This window comes from Nicrophorus vespilloides, unplaced genomic scaffold, assembly GCF_001412225.1.
Source record: "Nicrophorus vespilloides isolate i.1.1-1 unplaced genomic scaffold, Nicve_v1.0, whole genome shotgun sequence".
In the NCBI taxonomy this organism is placed as follows: Eukaryota; Metazoa; Arthropoda; class Insecta; order Coleoptera; family Silphidae; genus Nicrophorus; species Nicrophorus vespilloides.
This window is the reverse complement of record NW_017099317.1, coordinates 23,534-40,816: the sequence shown is the minus strand read 5'-3', so window position 1 is coordinate 40,816 and position 17,283 is coordinate 23,534. Positions and strand designations below refer to the sequence as shown.

At 28.4% G+C, this 17,283-nt stretch overlaps 1 protein-coding gene across 2 annotated transcripts in view; it reads left to right on the top strand.

The window, feature by feature from the left end:
• LOC108564343 (acetylcholine receptor subunit alpha-like) overlaps positions 1-17,283 on the top strand; it is a gene marked incomplete at its 3' end in the record, with an annotated part of 68,620 nt that overhangs the window by 30,446 nt on the left and 20,891 nt on the right. The window contains 1 exon segment of one of the 2 annotated variants that reach the window (XM_017923354.1): positions 13,406-13,586. In XM_017923354.1, coding sequence (XP_017778843.1) covers positions 13,406-13,586 — 181 coding nt within the window. 2 annotated transcript variants of the gene reach the window in all.

The following is a 17,283-nucleotide window of genomic DNA, read 5'->3' as shown; positions in this document are numbered from 1 at the left end:
TATCTTATCTATACCAAAACTATTTAACATCTACACCCGTCAACGTAATGTATTTCGAGATTATGCAAAACCATTATTTAAGACCCCGAGAACAAAAAAAAATCGTAAATCGATGCGGTTTACGTACCTGCAGTGTCAGGTCTTACGATAGCTCCATTTTTTTTGAGCTTATTCATTTCGTCCTTTTTTTTTCGTCCACTGCATTCTGAAAGGCGTAGTACTTTAATCTTGTATAACATTTTTTTTGTTTCGCATATGATCCTTCTTCTCCTTTTTTTTTTCGTTCCTTTTCCTCCTAGAAACCCGAAGTGCACTTCCCGGCTTTACTTTGTTATTAAATCTGTGCGGCCGTGCCAAGTTTCGAGCATTATTCCAGGTTTATAATGATTTATTTTTAGCGTAAAATGCATATTTGATAATGCTGTTTAAATTAAAACGGGAAATTATAAATGTTTTCACGTGCAGTTTTCATAGAAAAGAGAAAATGCTGCTGCATTTTCATTAATTATTTTTACTTTTATTAATTACGTAACTGAATAAGAATATTATTTTAAAAGTATATTTATTTTTAATTTTTATACAAAAAATTACTACAATTTACTCAAAAAAGAGCAATAATAATTATTTACATATAGTAAATAATTAGTTAAAATAAATAAAAATTTCTATAATATTATTTCATATTTATAATTCAAATATTTTGCGTACCAAAAATGTCCTTTTGTAAAAAGATATATCCTTATTCAACCATAGTAAAACATTATCATATTTTCCTCTTCAAGCTTTTGCGAATTATCCTTCTAGCATTGCCGTTAGAATTGTCCTATTATACTATCCCCTTTAAATCCAGTAATCCTCCATAAGTTCTGTTTATTTGCAAAAGTCGGGGTTATAAATTAGGGCGTATTTTTTTGAAATATAAAATTATGCGATGCGCTCGTATACCGCAATGAACTAAATCACTATTGGGCTCGTCTCTCGTAGAAATATAATACAAAATATTGATGCATAATAGTTGCAGCGTAGTAAAAAAAAGTAATTTGTTATTAGTATAATAGAGAAAATTCTTATATAAAGTTGACTACACATTAGTAAATTAAAGTTTCAAGTAGTACAATACAAATTATATAAAGGTGGCTACACACTAGTATAGTAACATTTCAAATAGCATAAAAGAAAGAATTGTTACATAAAGGTGTCTATACACTGGTAATATTACAAATTCCACAATACTAATGACGTTTTAAGTAGTATATAACTATATACCAAAGAGAATAAACACTAGTCAAGGTATTGATTAATACAGTAATATTTCAAGTAGTAAACAAGAACCTATTGTTACATAAAGAAGTCTACATACTGAGAATGTAAAGTTACACAATGCAATTGAATGACAGATAAAGGTAGTTATACACTAGAGGAAATTAACGTTTGAACTATTATAACTATGAGCTAGCAAGGTAAAATACTTTAATGATTTTTTATTTACATTAATAACATAACATTAATTTGTTGAAATAAAAATAAATATTTTTCTTTAACATGACCATCAACCAACCATAGTATTATAATATTACATAATTGATACAACAGTCTCTATCAGTGATATCTGCATCACATGTTGCATAACTTTCGTAATATGTCAAACATGTTACTATAGCAGATGTGCCACCAAGCGTTTATGTAAATGATTAATTAAGTTTCAAATATTGATTGAAAGTTAAATTGACTTAAGAAACATAACTTCATATAATAATTGAAACGTTTCCGAACTGTTGAAAGTAAATAACTATATGGAAATTGAGTTGATATGAAGTGTGTGTTTTCAAATAGTTATATTCTAAGTTCTGAGGACTTTAATATTATAATTTTCTGTAATGTTTTAAACGTTTTCGCTCTTACACTTGTTTACTATACAGGTTTTTGTTTTTACACTTATCGATTTACACGGTTGTACATTGAAAAGGTTACAATTTCGATTTACACGTTTTTCTCAGGAACCTATCTATCGTATAAATCGGGTGATAGGTCTACTTGAAAGCTATAAGCTAAATTGGTGTCATAATTAAAACGTTTACGTTTTGCTTAAGGTAAATTTACAAAAACCAATTTAAAATTAGTATGAAATCTCTGTAAATAATGTTATTGGAAGTAATATAATTTACAACGATTTACTTAACTTGGATATGATTTATTGACCGAAAATAATTATGAAGTATGAGTATCTTCAAAAAACTTTATTCTTAATTAAATTGCCTTTAGAATGTAAATTTTCTGTAATATTTAAACCGATTTGCTTAATTAGAAAATATTTTACAAGTATTCTTTGAGTACAAGTTAAATTAATTTTATGATTAAAACGTTTGCGAACTGTTGAAGGTGAATTAAGTGGGTTTTGGTACCGGAAATTATTATGAAGTGAGTGTGTCTTCAAATAGTAGTTTTGCAATTATTGTAGTTTCAGAATTAATAGAGTTAAACGCCTCGGCACGGGAGATTAAATCCGGCAAAGTTTCGCGGATTACGGCGCAAAGGGCTAAGGGTTTCCAGTTTGATTCTTCATCCATTAAGAATCAGACATCATTAATAAATCCATCTGAAACTCGTCGTCACCTCTACTCCAAGCTCTAAATGTTTATTCCTTCTCCTCTTTTCCCTTCATCAATGTATCAAACCCTACACCACTGCGGATATATGGAAATGAAAATTGTTTTGCGGCGGAAAATGGAAATTGAAGTCCGTGAAGAGGAAACGGATTTCGGGTTCGCGTATTGTTGCACGCGAAATGTTAATAATACGCATTCGCGATTGCTGCTAGGTGACTGAGCATGTGTTTGTGTATATGAGTATACGTATATATGATTGTGTGTGATTGTATAGACATCATGTTTGTGTCTGGCTTTCACGAAAGCGAAACAAGCCTTCCATAAATAATAATAATGTGAGGAGGGTATGAGCCAACGAACTTCATCATCCATATGCCGAGACTTGCCGCATTTGAATTTATTGGTTTTGTTGTTTCCCCAAACCAGCAAACAGCAAGTCTGGCATGTACAGGGGTGAATTTAGATGTAAAAACCCATAAAAAAGCAATATTAAAAAAATGAAATACTTTATCGTCTTAAAATTTATAGAAAGTTACTCTGTCAAGAGTTCTGTTTTGAAATACTTATTTTTTTCATTGTTTAATTTAACTAACAATTTAATATATAAAGCATATTAAATACCTTAATTTTACATATACCTTTATTAATATCCATATGAATTATAATTAAAATTGATATTGTAATTAAATGTGGAATAAGCATTTACGAAGTAAAAGTAAACTCAAGGCCATAGAAATATGAGAATTAATATTAGATACTATACATATGTCGATATGTCACGTTTTCAATGCTGTGCGTTTTCTTTATGATCATTTATTTTAAAATTATAGTTGGAAAAAGCTTCAAGTCAAGAAGTATCTATTCAAATCGTTGCTTAATTCTAATAATATATACAATATCGTCTAACAAATATATGTCTTTATACTTACTAAATTATATTTCCAATAATCAAGTAATTAACAATTATCATATTTTGATAATACTACTACTAATTGGGTTAATCTGCAACAATTACAGACAAATAAAAAAACACAAGTACTACAAGTACTCAATAGTACAGATTCATGTATAATTCTACTGTTGACACATTTTTTAACGAGTGCATCCATATCTCCTTTTGTTATATTCTAGAAATGATCTCATGATCAACGTTTTTTTTTTTTTTAGTATTCTCATTCATATTATTAGTGTGTTACATACTGGATATCAGAATTATTGATTTTCCCGCTTTGGAACATGGGAAACAAAAGTTATTGAAATCCAAATGTTGATGATATTTCAAGAACGTATTTGCTATAGACGGGTAACTTTGACCACAAATAAAGTCTACTATAAAATAAGTACCTATTGCCGAGACTACTGAAAAGTGTACTATGCGAATGAAAACAAATATGAGATAGGTCAATCTGACCCATTCGTAGTACTTACGGGTAAATAATGTATTTTTTTATGATAATAAGAAATATGTTTGTTTATTTTTGCAATAATAGAATTTTGATGATTCAATACCATATGTGAAAGTAGATTGATGCTAAAACTTAAGCATCTACTTTTATTGTACCTTTTATTGTGGCTATAATAATGAAAATTATGTGAAAGTTCATCATATATAAAAAAAAATGTGCAAATAGAACTGCCACTCTGATGATAAATAACAATTTATTATAGTAATAAAACATTAGTATGTACTTTCATTTGATGAGATAATTATGATTATTTTTGAAAATGTTGATTATACTGCATAGTCCTATGCAATTCATATTCTGAAAATTTTATTGTTATTTAGTAAAGTATTGTTAATTATTATAGAGAAAACTACATAACTATTATGCTTACACACAATTCAAGAGAATTACAAATATTTTACAATTTGTCTCGTCTACAAAAATTACAACTTCCTTATTACATTTATGATAAAAAAATATAATAAAATTGGAGATTGCTAGTTGTTTATTTAGTATAGAAGAAACATTGTGGAGAAAATCAATGTTATCAAAAAGTCACCGACGTTAGCAAAATAAAAATATATCACAAAGGGTAGCGAACCATATTTTCCTTTAAGTTTAAAAATCATAAAACTACAAGACAGTCTTTGAATTGTAAATGAAATAACTCATAACATTTTTTTATTATTTACATTTTATGTGCAGAATACGAATGAGCTTGTGTACATAACAAAGTGGACAAAATATGAAATATCATATAATTATAACAAATGTAGTAATACACGATTGGTGACATCTGTCCACCTCGTATTATTTCCTAACCACGTGCGTATTTTTGTTGCGGTCAACCCTGGAATTGTGTCCGGACCGTCCGCACTTCCACTTAGTTATTTCGGTTATGTAATGCAATTTTGGGTGGGCGTGTCATTACTGGATTAGAACAATGAAATTTGATTAGGGTCTCGTCGCAGCGACAATTATTAAATCTGTACGCCCTTCAAATCCCATGAATTGTTGAGACCTCTGATTCACCCTAATTAAGATTGCGGATCGGCACGTGGGGGTTTGTCGCACGTGACAGTAATTTTTTGGCAATTCAATCCGGAAAGAACCCTAGACTACGTTTACCGAAGAAGCGGCAACACACAATGCGTTCACTTAATATTTCCCTCCGCACGTTCATTTTTTTTTCGTTCAAATCCCTCGAGGAAGAACTAAATAGGAAGGGGAAAAATGGTTCAAGAAAGTTGTCCTAATGACAAAATAATACGATAAAACCAGAGGCGACAGATACAGAATATTTTTTTCTTTTTCTTAATGGCATTATAATGTCACAAACATTCTAAATGTAGTGTTTTATTTTCTTAAACTGTTTTTTAATACTCTTAAACAGTTCATACTTCATTTAACAAAGAATACATTTTTATTATAAAAATATACAAAAATGATTTCTTTACTAATAACAAATATAAATTCAAATATATTTACTTACATTTATATATATTTAAAAGATATTAATTATAATTAGAAATGAACTGAAATATTAATTTATAAATATTTGTGACAAATTGAGAAAAAAATATGTTAGATTAATTTTATTCAAGTTCGAGCCAATAAAAAATGTTTAAGCAAATATACTACTAGTAATTATATTTGATTGATCAAAAGTTAAAAAAGTAACCAAAAGATGGCGTTTATAATTATAACCTTGAAACAACTGTTACATCATTTTTAGACCGATGAAGTATTGAATAATATGAATAATATTACAATGAAAAAATATTAATGACTTGACATACACCCATGATAATTATACTTAAATATTGATATTGTTTCTGAAATAAATGGATAATTAAAGTTTTTTTTAAAAAAAATTTATTTCTACTCTATTTTTTGGACTATAAGACACAAATGGTGTGCATAGAAAAATTGAATTAAAATTAGATTTTACCTTTGGGCGCAAAATATTCTTTTCTAAAAAATGTCCCATATATTTTCTGTGCGTCTTATAGTCCAAATATAAAATAATTTATAGAAAAAAGTGTATTTTCATTAATGAATGTTGTAATTATTTACAAAATATTCTACGTCTATTTTAAGATGATGTAATGAAAATATTTTGTAAACTATAATAAGGTGGGAACAAGGAAATAATACAGAATTTGAATTTATGAGTTTGCCAGAAGACGTATTCGCTGCGGTAAAATTGGATTATTTTAATGTGTTTATTAGTATAGAAACTGAAGTACTTGAATTACGCGAGCGGTGTTATATAATAAGAGCATAAGTATAAACAATTAGAGTTAATGGATGGGTTTTCTGGGGTTGTCGGAGGAGGGAACGGCTCTGTAATTTAGTGAGGCTTTTAATTTTCTGGGGAAAATGAAATATGAATTTGGAAGTTTGGCTTCGTAGGGAGGGAATGAGGAATGGTAGGATGGGAAAAGGAAAGGGCCTCATTGTTTGCGTGGAGGGCCGCTCTCTTGGCGTGCAGAAGTTGCAAGCAATTAAGGTCTAAAAATGATGGAAGGAGGAGAGTCGGGTTAGTTCTAGTGGCTTATAACGATGGAATCAGTTAGTGTGAGTAATAGTTATGATTCTGATGTATGCAGACAGACTCAGTGTCTGGTTTTCGGGACGCATTAATGAAATACTTTTGCATGTGGGTCACAGGATTAAATTCAGAATTAACTAACGAATTCTTAGAGAAAACCCACACCCCTTGACAAAAGCAAGTGTCTAATGAAGGAAATTACTTTCCTTCTCGCACAAAACCCACGTTTATTTCATTTTTCACGTAAATTTACTGCTTGGGAGTGTAACATTTATTATGCCGAGCTGCAGAAAGGTCGGATAAAATATATCTGGGTTATGTCATTATAATGTTACGCATGTTGTGTTACCTGTTCGAGTGGGGAAAACAATGAGCTTTAAAGTGCAGCCCTAAACAGGGCATAATGCGGGGGGATGCCGTGTGTACTTAACCTCATCGATCACAGTGGAAACCTACCGTCCCCCGTCGCTCCCACAGCCTAAATCCCTTTATTGATGATGCGCCGAAATATCCTACTAAACTCTGTCTTTCTCTGCGTGTGTCGTAATTCTGGTGAGGGGCATTTCCTTTTTTCTTTCTTTTTCCGGCAGATTGGATATCTTTTTTGTCGATGATTTTTCTGCCACATAAAAAGAACTACTAATTTCCTCAACATTAACTCGCACCAATACAAGATTTTCACCCTCATGTAATAAACTAATGGTATAAAAAATATATCGACGAAACAAAAAAAATAAATTTCTCTTACAACATATTATTAAATAACAATAAACATTATTTTTTTCTTATTTTATCTTGACAGTAACAATATAAGAGGAAAAAAATCTGTTGATAATTGATACGTAGATCATTTTTCTAAATATTGATTTACACTCCAATATAATTAAATTAGTTTATTATAACTAACGAAATAAAACATATCTCAACTTAACGAAATATAATCATTGGTCTAAATCAATTACTTAAAACAACTCTCCTGAGCCGCATGCGGCTCTTTTCATGAATAATTGCGACTCCAAAAAGGTTTTTGATCTCTGGTGTGAATCAATTATGATTTATATTGCTTTATTGAAAATAAAAAATGAGAAAAATAATACTTCAATCAAATATAATCTACTCACATCTATCATAGTATATAACTCTAAATATCAAATAATATACAAAGAAAGTTAAAAATGTTGACGTTTTATATATTATAATAAAATAAAATAAAAATCAATTGTTGCAAAAGGCTATAGACCCATATTTCAAATAGTGCAGGTAATAATTTTTTCCAATATTTCAAGAAATAAACCCATCAAAATGGATTTGACTGTATGAAAGATAATAAATAATATTTTTTAATAAATTAGAATTTATTTTTATTTGCTTACTTAAAATTTATTTTGTTTTGAAATTTTCAAATCGGACTGATGGAAGTCGGACTATCTCGCATTATTTCTGAATATATATCTTATACTAATTATAAAAAATAATGTGTTAAAAACAATGTGTTGTCTATGAAGCTATTGGAACGTGTGGTTGGTTAGACAAATTAAACAATTTCTATTGCGTACTTAATTTTGATGGGTGATCGGAAATATTATTTATTCATAAATATAATTTCACTCAAAATTACAGGAAAATAATATTGAGGTTTATTCGGTCATTACAAAAGTTAATTTTTGCCGAGTATTGTATTTTCATGAGTGATTTAGCATTTCGTTGAGTTTACTACGACTCCCATTTAGTTAATTTTTTATTGAGTTTTATTTGTATACAACTACAAATATATTGGGTCGAGCGGCAAAAAGGTTAAGAAATGCTCATCTATAAATAATTTTATATTATATTGTCTAAGGGGTGTTAGAGTTCATAACTTTTGGATCCCATACATTTTTACATATTTTTCTTTTATTTTTATTAATTGAAATTTAAAATAATTATAATCCGTATGTTGCAACTAAAACTACATTTTATGTATATAGTTTGTTCATAATTTGAAGAAATTATTAGAAACAATAAAAAATAGTAAATATAATATATTTACTATCTCCGTTTATTACCGATATCATACGTTCAATATTTATCAAATGTTATAGCATTTTTATTTGTTACGAAAATTGTTTCGGTCTCAACTTTTGTATTACGACAGAAAAATCGTATTTATATATAATAAAAGTTTGAGTATAAAACGCTCATATAAAAATCACATAAATTCTTGTGATTTGTGAAATTACTTCAAACGATATACATCAAATGCAACGAAGAAATCGAAAAGAAATATAATACACCCAATCTTTATTAATTTTATCCTGTGAAAGTATATGTAAAGAAATACCTCGCATAGTTCAGATAATCTGATATCCTGGATTATTTAAAACCAAACTAATCGAAGAATTAAATAGTTTTTTGACTTTATAAAGAAAAAAAAGATTATTTATGTGTAAAAAAAGTTTACTATTTTTATAAAATTATTTTAAATGCGTACTGATCGAAACCCCACTATCACATAGTGATTTTATACAGCAAAAATACGATTTTATAATATAATATATTAGTTCAATATTGTTGTTAATTTAATTTTTTTAAGGTTCAAAATATATGAATATTATACAAAAAAATATTTATTTCTTTTGTTTGTATATTTAATTAACTAATATAAAACTTTTTTTTATATAAGAATTTCACATATATTTTAAAAAGTACTTTCTTTACTAAAAAGCTATCATTCAATTTGTTCGATACATATTTTGAGTGGTTCAAAACCACTTAGCATCATCCTCTCCACACATCACTGTGACTGCGTACTAAAAGTATCTAGATTTTAGACGTGCCTACCAAATCGATTTCCTGTACATAACATTTATATAAATGACAAATATTCATGACGCCATGAAAAAAAAAACATGATTGATGTACCTAAAAGAGAGTAATAGATTTCTTGCTTTAGGTATTATAGCGAAGCACTTCAAATAATTTAATCAATATAATTTAATAATAATACAAGCTGTAACAGTTGGTCATATTTTTTTTATGAAATTATTAAAATAAATATATTATATAGTAAAATAAAATTTGTTACCAAAATCAAAAATATATTTCTGTTTATTAAAAAAAAAACAAGATTTATTAGTGCAGTAAATAAATTGTCCATCACTCAGCTAACTAACTTTATTTTTATTGAATTATGTAATGTTTTTCTATTATTATTAATTTATCGTTTCCTCAATAAATTAATAAAAAAAATCACGTTATGTGCGTGAAGATTGAATGAAACTGTAGCTTCCATCAATGCTATTTCGCTACAATACGGTTTAAATATTTAAAAAAAAAACTAAATTTTAATTGACAAAATAAAAATAAATTCTAATAAATTTATACACAAAATTATATTTTTATAATATGAAATCCTCGATTGTTGTACATATTGTACTTCTATGCAGTAACGAGTTTAATCCGTTCCAACTTTTCCTGATTTTTACTCGTATAGTGAAACATATTCAAAAATACACATAATATATATACACAAGTTTTAAAAATGATGTAGAAGGCGCGCAATCCGAGACTTTTCTTCTCATCGTCACTTGTTAAGCGAGTCATTTTTCTTACAATACATTTTGTTCGTTAAGCGAAATGCTCGTTATGCAAGGTGCTAGTTAAGTGAGGCTCCATTGTATTTTTCATGCTTTTTTTTCTTTATATTATGATATATATGGTAATACTTAAATGGAGTTTCTTCGGTGCTCAATCACAGTGACACGGAGTACACGTCAGGCAACAGTAATATAAATAATTGCCACGTGTCGACGTTAATGCGGTAAACCGTTTATCCCATTTATATGCGTTATCTTAAACATTACGCCTCAATATTACATACGTTTCAATTAGTAAACGTATTACGTTCGCATCTGAAATTTCGAGCAGACTGAACAACCTGACGAATGAACGTTAAAACATTTCACTTTTGACGTTCGGTTAAATTTAGTGTGAAACATTTTATTCTCTTTGATAAATTGACGTTATTGAATTTGAGGAGAACCCTGTAATTTTTCATGACGATGATTTCCGCCTCATTTGACATTTTATTTTCTTTCAATTTTTTTTTCATCCGATCTAATAATACTCATGACATTGCATTTTTTTGATTTCCTATGAAATTGAATTTCCGTTAAAATTTGAAAAAAAAAAATATGATTTTATATTAGGGTTGAAGTATCCCGTATAAATAAATGAATAATATATCAATACATCGAATAGTACGGGCAATCGATTCCCGAACTATTTGAAACTTGACTATTCAAGGAACTAAATACATACAAAATAAACTGCACAGAAAGAGACTTGAATGTCTCCGCCAAATAGTTTGTTTAGAAAATTTCAAATTACTGAATCCGGACTGATTGAAGCCGCTCTATAAAATTTTAAAAAATCATATTTTTTTTTATATAAAACCAAGTAAATAAATGAACTATTGGTACATTGTATAATAATGCAATTACTATGCGATTAAACATATTTTAAATGCATGCATTTTAATAATTACATTTTACGTTTAGTGCATAACTTCATTAAATAAAAAATTAACATAAACATATTATAAATAAATTTTAAACTCACCGATCAGAAAAAAAACTATAATTTATAACCTTCAGCAATAATTTTTAAAAATTGGAATTATCATCAAATATTATTATTATAATTAATAATATATATAGAAGTAATAAAGATAATAAAATAATATGCATTATGATCAAAATATGTTATTAAATTTCTATTACCCACTTGTTGTAATTTGTTTTGGAATTGCTTTTGTGTTTTTTTTTTACTTCCACTTTGCTAATGGCAAGCAAATATACATCACATTCAAGAAGAAAAACGATGCTCGCAAATCCTCAGGGACCACATTTTCAGCAGATTTTACTTACATTTTCTTTTGCACATTATTCATATAAAATAACAAAGATTTATTTGTTGTCATTTCTTTTTAACAAACGTATAATTTATTAAATTTGAAATATTATTTTAACAAATTTATAATATTTTATCAAATGTCTTTTAAAGTTACAAAAACCAAATACATGTTTACATTAAATAGCATAGCTTCACATAGTCTGAATCACAATCAATTTTAATTAAGCAAAATAAACATAAATTCTAAAAATAATAGTACAGAAAATGTCTTTTTCCCTTTATTTCTATTTTATTTTCTTCCTTAGTCCGCTTTCAAACAGTCCGGGGTATTGGCGTAACCGATTATCCATAAAGTATTATTATTGTTACGAAAAATATACATTACAAATAACTTCAAAAACTTTAAAAAAATGTTCTTGTAACGTGTACTGATTTCAAGATAAATTCTATAAGATTTAATTGATCTGGAGTTTAATGACATAAATAAATATTTTGATTATATAATCTTTGATTTTTTTTTACATTTTTTAAGAATATTATTAAATATACTAATATTTTTGTAAGTATTTAGTTGACTTAATTTATATAATTCCATGTTTTACAGAAAAGCACCTAAATTTTAATTGAGCAAAATAAAAATAAATGCATAAAAATTATTACATTAATTTATTTTGTATATATAAATTATCATTTGTTTTTCCTTTATACAGTAAATTTTATTTGTACTGTTTATTTTTAAAGTTTTCGATTAGCAAGGTATTTACAAGTTATTCGATTAGTCCGGTTTCAAATAATATGAAATCTTGGCTGCACCGAATACCCGGACTATGCGAGGTATTTATATTACTTGCGAAAGATGACTAAAGAACATCTTCATTATAAGTAAAATCTTCAAGTTGATGTAGAACATCGATGTATAATGGCAATAACTTTCTCTAAAACATTTCTCTTCGTTCATAGATGTACAGTTGTTATAATTTGTTTTGCATGTTTCTTGTTTTTATTTTCATTTTTCTGTTCGATTTGTTGTTGTTCGTGTGTGTGTCAGCAATCGGTTCACAGCAGCAACGTAAGCCGGAGTTGTTGTTGCGGTTGCTGGTCGTTGTCGATTCACTTTCAGCGCTGACGGCAACTTCGAGGTAACACTGGCCACGAAAGCGACCATCTACCATCAAGGTTTGGTCGAGTGGAAACCACCGGCAATTTACAAGTCTTCGTGCGAGATTGACGTTGAGTATTTTCCATTTGATGAGCAAACGTGCGTCCTGAAATTCGGTAGTTGGACGTATGATGGCTTCAAGGTAAGGAGGCATGCGTGCAGAAAAAAAAACAAACACCCCAAAATCCCATCACCTAAAAATCTTTATAAAAAAAAAAGAACAATCCCAAAAACTCCAAAAAAAAAAACATGCAACAACAATAGAACTTCGCTTGAGTAATAAATAATACTTCGCCACATCTTCAAAACAAAACCGAAAACACCCGCACACGAAAGAAATGGATTTAGTTATTATTTTTTTCCAATTTTAATTTATTTTTTTGTTACGAAATCCTTCTTCGATCATCTTTATGTTTTTATTTTAAGTTAACATGTGCTGATTGATCATTATAAAAAAAATACAACAAGACACCTGAAATTTAGTTCAGATTTAGTTATTACTTAACGTGTTGTTGCTGTTATTATAAATCTTGCTTCAAACTCTTCTGCGTGTGTTATTATCTTCTGACTACTCGAATCTTCTGGCGATATCCTTCGGAGTTGGAGGTGTCCGATCAGCTTTACGTTAAATATTTGATTTTTTGTTCATTTTTTTTTTTAAATTTGTGTGTTAAACTATTTTTTTTATTTTTGGGAAAGAGTCTTAAGGTTTAGGCGCATTTGGCACTGTCAATGTGTTTTCTTGCAGCGCCGATGGCAACTATGAGGTCACGTTGATGACAAAGGCCACAGTCTACTACACGGGGCTCGTGGTCTGGCAGCCCCCGGCCGTATATAAGTCCTCTTGTGCTATTGACGTTGAGTTCTTTCCCTACGACGTCCAAACATGCGTTTTGAAGTTAGGAAGTTGGACCTATGATGGGTTTAAGGTTCGCGTGGTGTTTTTGATGTTTGTTTAGAGATACTTTTATAATATGCGCTCCCTGTAAATATTGACTTGACTCGAGCAAACTGTAATGAAAATATATAAAAAAATAATAAGACAAACAAAAGTATGCGAATGCACAAAAAAATAAATTTATCGGTGTACATCAGTCAATATCTGTTTCACTGTCTCAATATTTGTTTGTTTGTATTTTTGAAACACACTTTGGGAAAGGTATAAAATTTACAAAGACTACAAAACCACACTTTAAAATCTTTCTAAACTGAAATTAAAAAAAAAAATAAATTTAATAAAATATTTAAACACACCAAAGCATGCCACAATATCAATATATATATATATATGTATATATAACTCTGTATACAGATTGAAGAAATCAGCACAGTTTTTCTTTATTTTAATTCCATTTATTTTTCATCATTTCAATAAGGTTTTCATTTAACTTTATATATTTAACATACCAAAATAAAGTTATTTTTATTTTCACAAATAAACATTTATTTTATCTTTATCTTGCAAATTGAGAAATTATTTTACTTATGACAAAATAATGAATAAGAATTTTGTGTATTTATAATTAATTGCAAGTTATTAAAATATTTTTCCAAATAGATTAATATATTTTGAATGTTAATTAACAATTTATTAAATATGCTAAATAAAATTAATAAAATTTATTGACAGAATTTTAATATTAATCTAAATAGAACATTGGTTTTGTCAAATATTAAAAGATATTAAATGTTATTTTCCTGCATTAATTATGATTAAATTAATAGAAAGGAAAACAATTATAAAACCAGTAAACAAAATATTTTTTTTAAATATAGACAATTCTTATAAACTAAATTAGGAATTATATATTTTATTTTAAAAAATAACTTCAGAACAAACAAGATTTCAGAACTTCTAGTTTTTTTTTAATAATTACATAACTAAGATTAATAATCTACATAATTTATTACATTAGTGTATGTAAACAGTCAAATTATTTAATGATTAATAAGTTTTTTGTTACAAAATATTTTGGTATATTAAATATGCAAATATTGAATGAATCTCGTTGTAATATTATAACCTATTATTTTAATTATTTCTTTTTATAAATATTTTTCTGGATTTTGTCCAGTTTCGTTGAAACCTGATTTTTTTTCTATTCATTTTTTCGCAATTAAAAATATTTGTTTTTTAACTCCTATTTATTTTTCTGTCTCCACTACAAAAAAAAATGAAACACCGGAGAACAAACCTGAAATTAAATTGCATTTATCATTTTATAAATCATCCGGCCAATTAAATCATTTTGCCAGATTGCATGGATTCTAGTGCAACAAATCTCTTGACTGGTCAATTTCCGACCATCAATAACCAAAATGCATGGTAATACTACTACTACTACTGCCTGCGCTATGTTTTGCATGAAACTCACAAACAGACAACAACAAAAAACAAAGACACGTAGTTGAAAAGCTGAATTTACCCTCCGAAATAATAACTAATTTAGTTGAAATTTTCACAAATTTTGATAGAAAATGAGAAAAAAGTGATTTTTAAATACTTCTGCATTTACTCTCCAAATTAACATCAAATTTTAAGGATAATAGTTTGAAGAACAAAAAACTAATTTTACCCATCAAAAAACAACTAAAAAGCTTCTAAAATATTAAAATTGTTAACAAAAAATATTTTCATTTAGTTTTGAATTAACCCTAAAATAACAAGAAATTTCGATGAATTAATAACAAATTTTGAGGAAGAAAAAAAAAAGAGTAGTCGTTATTTAGTTTCGGATTTAAGATTAATGATTCTCGCTTTGGTAAGGGGTTGTTTATGAATCATGAATAACGGTTACGGTTAATGTATTCGAAGGGGTGGAAAACCGAAAGTAGAGCTCCACATCCCAGTGCAAAACAATCACAAACTATATTAATCACGAGGACGGGAAGTTTGCGCAAATCTGTTCACAATTAAAACTTGCTAACTTTACCTTCAGCGACTAATATTTGTGCAGAAGTAATTGGCTAGAGTAAATAACGTAAATTCAAAATACGCGTTTTGCAATATACTGTTTTTTTTTATTCGAAAGGGTGAGAATTCGGGATGCCATTGATGGATGGTCCAGGGAGGTCGACGTTTATTTTTTTATGGGCTGTAGCTGTTTACAGGGGGATGCTCTATTTTTTGTCGCGTTTAGGAGGGAAACCATTAATAATCTCGCATGCGAGGCACTTTTGTTTTCACGAAATTATTCCGGGCCGTGGGAAAATTAATGGCGTTACGGTGGGATAGTTCCAATCATTAAAGCCCTTGAAAACTGAAACCGCAGCCAAAATTATATCCTAATTAACGAGTGATTTCGGATCGGAATTGAAGAAACTGTGGATCGATTGGTCCGTTTCTACGATTTATGCTGTTCTTATGGTAGATTAATGCATTGAACAAAGGAGGGTAAATAAGCTTTACGGCTTCCGGGAGTCGAGACAACACCTACGATGTATTAGTTCTCTCATCTCAGAGGAATCCTACTATTTAACATGTTGACTGCCAACTACCAGATAACTTATGGCAAAATAAATGACAACTACAAGTTTAGCAACTAGAGATTACTTACAATAAACTAAACAACAAATTTGAGTTAACTTGTTGCAATTAAATGGTAACTACGAGACAATTTGCATAAGACTAAACAACAACTATGAATTAAGTCGTAGCATTTAAATTAGCAGCAAACTAATTAACAGCAACGAATTAACTCGTGGCACATAAAAGTAAACACAAAATAACTTAAAGCAAACTAAATAACAAGTACGAGAGAACTAGTGGCAGCTAAATGTAAACTACGGTTTAACTTGTAGCATATTTAACAACAACCACGAGATAACTCGTAGCAACTAAATAAACACTACGAGATAACTCGTAACAACTGATTATAAAAAACAACATAAGTCATAGTTGATATTATTCACAAGTTATCTTGTAGATCTACGAGAGGTCGTCATTTCTCTTAATTATTTCGTAACAAATTCGTTTTCCAAAAATCTTTTTTAATAGTATAAAGTAAAACTTTTTTAGCGTTTTTATATTTTTTTCATCAACTACTTCTAATACTTTTTTTCATTAATTTTGTCATTCTGTGAAAGATTGCATAATGAGGCATTTGGGAGAGGCAGTCAACTTGTTAATATAAGTATTATATAACTATAAACACACACATGGCTGGCTTATTAATTTAATTATATTTTTGAATTCCATTTTTTAATTTAAACCGAATTAACCGATCCTTTTAAACTTGCAACCGCATGCATTTGGAATCCTTTAAAATTGATACGATAAATAAAGAAATGTTTAAAAATCCACCGATTATTATTATTATTATTATTATTATTATTATTATTGTCTATTTTTTTTTAATAAACTCTTTTTGGAAATTCTTCTAGAAGTCTTCCTATTCCTTACGTTCTTTCGTTTGGTACCAATTTATTTATTTATTTTTATTTTGTGGTGTATTTGTGATTTTTGACGCACCACAAATTTTATACCTTTTCCATTAAGGGAGGTTAGCGTTTTTAGAGCGTGGTTTTAATAAGTGTTTATGTCGCCTAGGCTTGAAACGGCTTGCATGAATAATGTGGGCTTTATTAACGTCAGCCTCGGACCATCAATGCTTCCTACACACAGTT